At 42.7% G+C, this 4,894-nt stretch overlaps 1 protein-coding gene and 1 pseudogene across 2 annotated transcripts; one reads left to right on the top strand and one right to left on the bottom strand.

The window, feature by feature from the left end:
• The first annotated feature begins 216 nt into the window (after positions 1 to 216).
• On the top strand, positions 217 to 1,340 carry LOC116207269 (non-specific lipid-transfer protein-like protein At5g64080). Of its 2 annotated transcripts, XM_031540173.1 has the most exons (3): positions 217 to 625; positions 808 to 846; positions 1,002 to 1,340. In XM_031540173.1, the coding sequence occupies exons 1-3, from the start codon at positions 307 to 309 to the stop codon at positions 1,028 to 1,030; spliced, it is 387 nt and encodes a 128-aa protein (XP_031396033.1). In that variant the 5' UTR covers positions 217 to 306; the 3' UTR covers positions 1,031 to 1,340. The 2 variants fall into 2 exon arrangements, with proteins under 2 accessions (XP_031396033.1, XP_031396031.1); XM_031540171.1 differs by having other exon boundaries at positions 808 to 1,040.
• Positions 1,341 to 1,423: 83 nt separating this feature from the next.
• LOC116207268 lies at positions 1,424 to 2,409 on the bottom strand (annotated as a pseudogene).
• Positions 2,410 to 4,894: the final 2,485 nt, after the last annotated feature.

The following is a 4,894-nucleotide window of genomic DNA, read 5'->3' as shown; positions in this document are numbered from 1 at the left end:
TCTCCTCTTTTGAAACAGTCCAATGAACCACAAAGCAAATCCTCTTTCACTTTAAACAGATTCAATAATTAGATAGATAGATGTGCAAAGGTAGCTCACCGGCAAAAACGACGTTTGATCGCCCATAGAATATTACCTTTTGTCTTTTCTTCCACCGTCTTCGCTACTTAAGAGCCCGAACTCCCCGCTCTTCCTCCCCACGCTCCACGGTTGCAGGAAAACAAACAACTCTGAATCCAAATACTTCATTCCTTGTCAGTTAAGCAAACTTACAACACTAAACCCCCTGAAGTGGCCAGAAGGAGAATGAAGATTGGCCTCGTTGCTGTCCTGGTTGTGGCAGCAGCAACCCTCTGGGCCGGTGCGGCGGCGCAATCGAGCTTGGACTGTACCAACGTGCTCATCAGCATGTCCCCGTGCCTCAACTACATCCGTGGAAACTCGTCCACCCCGTCCTCCAACTGCTGCTCACAGCTCGCCAGCATCGTCCGGTCACAGCCCCAGTGCCTCTGCCAGGTCCTCAATGGGGGCGCCTCCTCCCTTGGCATCACCATTAATCAGACCCAGGCCATGGCCCTTCCTGGCGCCTGCAACGTTCAGACCCCATCTGTCAGCCTCTGCAATGGTGAGTGAATTGACTGAAAGGTGGAAGTTCAAATTAGCTTTCCCAGTAGGTCACTTCCTGCCATTCTGCCCCGTGATGCTTAGACTTAGTGTAATTTATCATATAACATTTTATATCATGAAGTATTTATTCCTCGTCCCTTTTCCTGCTTTCTGACTAAAGTCGTGTCTTTGGACGAGCAGCTGCTCCTCCTACTCGAACTCCTCCCACAGTTCCTTCAGGTACAGAGCATACTGTTCTAACTGTTCACACCCTTTACTACTACTCAAAACTCAGAGCAATCTTTTACTATCCCTGGTGAAATTAAGAATCTTAATAGAGAAACCATATAGCTTCTGTCACTAATGTCAGCGTTTCTCCTTATCATACATATCAGGGAGTACAGATCACCAACCGTACGCCTGAACAGAAAAAATCATTGGACAAAGATGGACAAGATAAAGAAATAAAAGCCCCCTTCAGACGGAATCAGAAATCATTTTGTTAGTTGAAAGAATCAAACGTTGCCTCAAACTCAGCCCAACCCAGCCCAACCCTATCATGCTGAGATTCCAACAGGTTTTTACAGTATTAAGACCATAATCATGATAAAGCTTCCTGGGGAGAGCTTGAATCAAAGATTGAGAGCATTACTCAACCTTCTGTAAATGTTTGCCGGGCACTGAATCTTCAACCATTCAGGATGTAGCATGACAACACATCGAAAACTTTCAGTATTTCTGAGATGCAGAATAATATTCTTATTGTTCTCGAGTAACTGTAGGATAGTGTAATCTTCAAGCAATTACATATTGTCAATGTTGTCTGGCCAGTACTTAATGAACCATTCCCCTTAAGACCAGAACTGGGAGACTGAGGCACATATAATTTTACTGACACAGCTACACTTTACATATCGCAAAAGACTGGAGAAACTCGGGAAAAATCGGAGGTCGACCGGTCATATCGCTCTCCTTGTAAAAGTTTATGGCACGTCAGACATGTGATCTTGACTTTATCTTATCATTCATTGAAGGATATGGAAATGCCAAATATATATACATCTATATGTATGTCGTTTACAATACACAATGGCAATGCAACAGTTGTTGGAGTTGTTCAGTGGATAAGAGGCTGAACACCACCATGTCGCGGGTCCTGCCCTTGAGCACACAATACTTCCGGAGCACGCCCTCCCGGGTGAATCCGGCCTTCGCCAGCACCCTACGCCACGTCGTCCACGTCCACCAGTGCCTCCACCCTCTCCAGCTCTGGCCGCTCTCGGAAGACCAACGCCACCGCCAACTCCACGGCCTTGGTGACGATCCCCTTGCCCCAGTACCGGGACGCCAGCACATACCCCAGCTCCCCCCGGCATCGGTCGCCGCCCGTATTCTCAGTCACCGATATCGCCCCTATCGGCCTGCACCGTAGGCAGATTGCCCGGAACCATGGGTGAGGTAGGACCACGATTCTGATGTAGTCGGTCAAAGCGTCCAGGGATTGGTACGGTTCCCACCTGCAGAATCGTGCAACCTCGCCGTCACTGGCCCACACCATCATGTCATCGACATCGTCGAGCGTTAGAGGCCGTAGCGTTATGTTGGACAGCGAGATGAGCAGCAGCAGCTCATCTGCTGGGTCTTGGGTCGTCTCGGGTTTTGCCGATTGGGCTTGGTCTTCTGCCATTACGTGCCGGCGGAAGTTCGAGTTTCGATAATCGGATGGATGTTGGAGATTGACGGGTTTAACGAGCAGGCTAAGATGTTTGAGTCCTTTTATACGATATCGGTTTTTTCGGTTTGACTTTTTCAGGGATTGAAAGTGGAAAAATTACCGGAGAACAATTGAAAAAGCTTCAAAAACGATCAAGAATCGCAAAGAAAAGATTGATAGTTTCCTTTTGTTTTTAATACAAATGAACTAAGATGTATAATAACACTAAAACTTAATTCTTTTTCAAAAGATTGGACAATCTATCAATGATTTTAGTGGGAATGTGTATGAATTTCTAGGTGGATTCGGGTACCACCGGGTATACCAGTCAGGTTTCCATTTTTTTAGGGTGGATTTTTCATACCTTTAAATACAACCCAAAAAGACTTTTAAGTTTTTCGGCTTTAGTTTTTTTGGTTAGGGTAGTTCGGTTTTTCGGATTTTTCCTTACACCCCTAATATTTACAAGTGCGATAAAAGCATAATTTTTATATGGAATAAGTATAATTATATTTCACTCTATGAATATTATTACATTCACTTTAACAACCGTGAATTTAGAGCAATGACATGCCTAAATCTTTATTACAATTATAAAGTTCAAAAAACTCTTTTTGTCTCACTTTCACTTTCCGAAAATACCCTTACTAAAATAACTTCAGTTAATAATAATAATCATCAGGTTAAGATTACAGTCGTAATTTATTTAAATAACTACCCACTTCAGCCCTATCTTTACTCTTTCACTCACCCACTTTCTCCCCTCCCAACCTAAAAAAAAAATTAACCCTATTTTTGCTCTTTCCCTATTTTCATTTTTAAATTTCTTTGGCAAGTTATATTTATTAAACTATCTTAACTACAAAAATATGGCATCATTCAAACGTTCTCGAATCCGGTAAGTTGATTGGATTTCAACGAAAAATAAAATTTATATTCTTAACTATGTATTTTTATTTTTATTTATAATCCAATTATTAAATTTAATCACCCATCCGTAGCACGGGCATGCTTCTAGCATTTATATATAGTAAACTGTTATTTCAATATGGGGAGAATGACACTATTGGTCCTATTTGTTTGGCATTTTTTAACTTTAAGTCCTAAATGTTTTAGAAGGGCTAACCAAGTTCTATAAGTTTTCAAAAAGTGTCAGTATTGGTCCCAAATTAAATTGACTTTGACCGTTGATGACGTGGCACGTTTCTATTGGTCCGATTTGAAATCCTTGCTACGGTAAAACCATTTCAACAACTCGACTTGACTTCCATCCTTTCAACCCGAGTATCAAACCGACTGGGCAACCGAGGATGAGATCTCTCTCTCTCTCTCTTTCTCTTCTTCTTTTGATTGCGAACAAACCCGCGGCCCACTAATCGGTACTTTTTCTCCCTTTACTGGAGTTTTGCTTGGTCGTGCTTATGCTTCCGTGGATTGGCTTTTCAGCTCTGTTTCCTTTCTCAGCATGACTTTGTTTGTCTAGCTTACCCTAATAATTGGCTCGGCCGGAGTTCCGAAGCAATCCTTGGGAAGACAATTCCTCTGTGGTGATTATAGCTGATGTTTTAGGAAATTATACTTGCTCGTTACTTCCTGTGAATCGTATCCCGAGAACAAATTCCTATGATAAACTATCTTGCCGGCTTTTGATCACCATACATATGTATGCCAACAATTTGAAACTCGAGCGAATCAGTGCTGTGACAATGTCATATTGCATTTTAAGTTTTTGGGGAAGTACGATGATCAATTCTAGGCTTTGACTTTTCCCACCTTCCCGGGGGGGGGGGGGGGGGGGGGGGGGGGGGGGGGGGGGGGGGGGGGGCATGCTTTGATTTTGTCATATTTCGGAACTATTTCTTCATCAGGTTATAAGAATGAATTTGAGAAGCAGCAGAAGAAAGAAAGAAGAAAGAAAGAAGAAAGAAAGAAAGAGGAAGAAGAAGAAAGCAGCAGCAGAAGAGGAAGAAAAAGAAGAAAGAAAGAAAGACAGAGAGAGAGAGAGAGAGAGAGAGATCTCATCCTCGGTTGCCCAGTCGGTTTGATACTCGGGTTGAAAGGATGGAAGTCAAGTCGGGTTGTTGAAACGGTTTTACCGAAGCAAGGATTTCAAATCGGACCAATAGAAATGTGCCACGTCATCAACGGTCAAAGTCAGTTTAATTTAGGACCAATACTGACACTTTTTGAAAACTTATAGAACTTGGGTAACCCTTCTAAAACATTTAGGACTCAAAGTAAAAAAATGTCAAACAAATAGGACCAATAGTGTCATTCTCCCATTGTTTAACTGCAACTCTTCTCATTCCCAATGTTGATGGTGATGTAAGACGACTGCCACTCCAATGAACAGGAGTTGGCGAAACTTCCTCTTCCTGATCAGAAGTGGAGCAAAGAAAAGGAGAGAATGAGTAAAAGTGAGGATATATGAAGAGGAAAGGGAAAGTGAGAGATATAAGGGGGGACTTATTTGATTTTTGAAATTTTTGGCCAATTTGGTATTTGAAATTTTCGTTGGGTGATGGGCAGGAACCTTGCCGCCCGCGTTTCATTGCAACAGTTGGCGACAAACTC

The sequence above is a fragment of the Punica granatum genome, chromosome 5 (assembly GCF_007655135.1).
Source record: "Punica granatum isolate Tunisia-2019 chromosome 5, ASM765513v2, whole genome shotgun sequence".
Classification (NCBI taxonomy): Eukaryota; Viridiplantae; Streptophyta; class Magnoliopsida; order Myrtales; family Lythraceae; genus Punica; species Punica granatum.
Note: the sequence above shows the minus strand (reverse complement) of the source record. Positions and strands in the feature narration are given on the sequence as shown.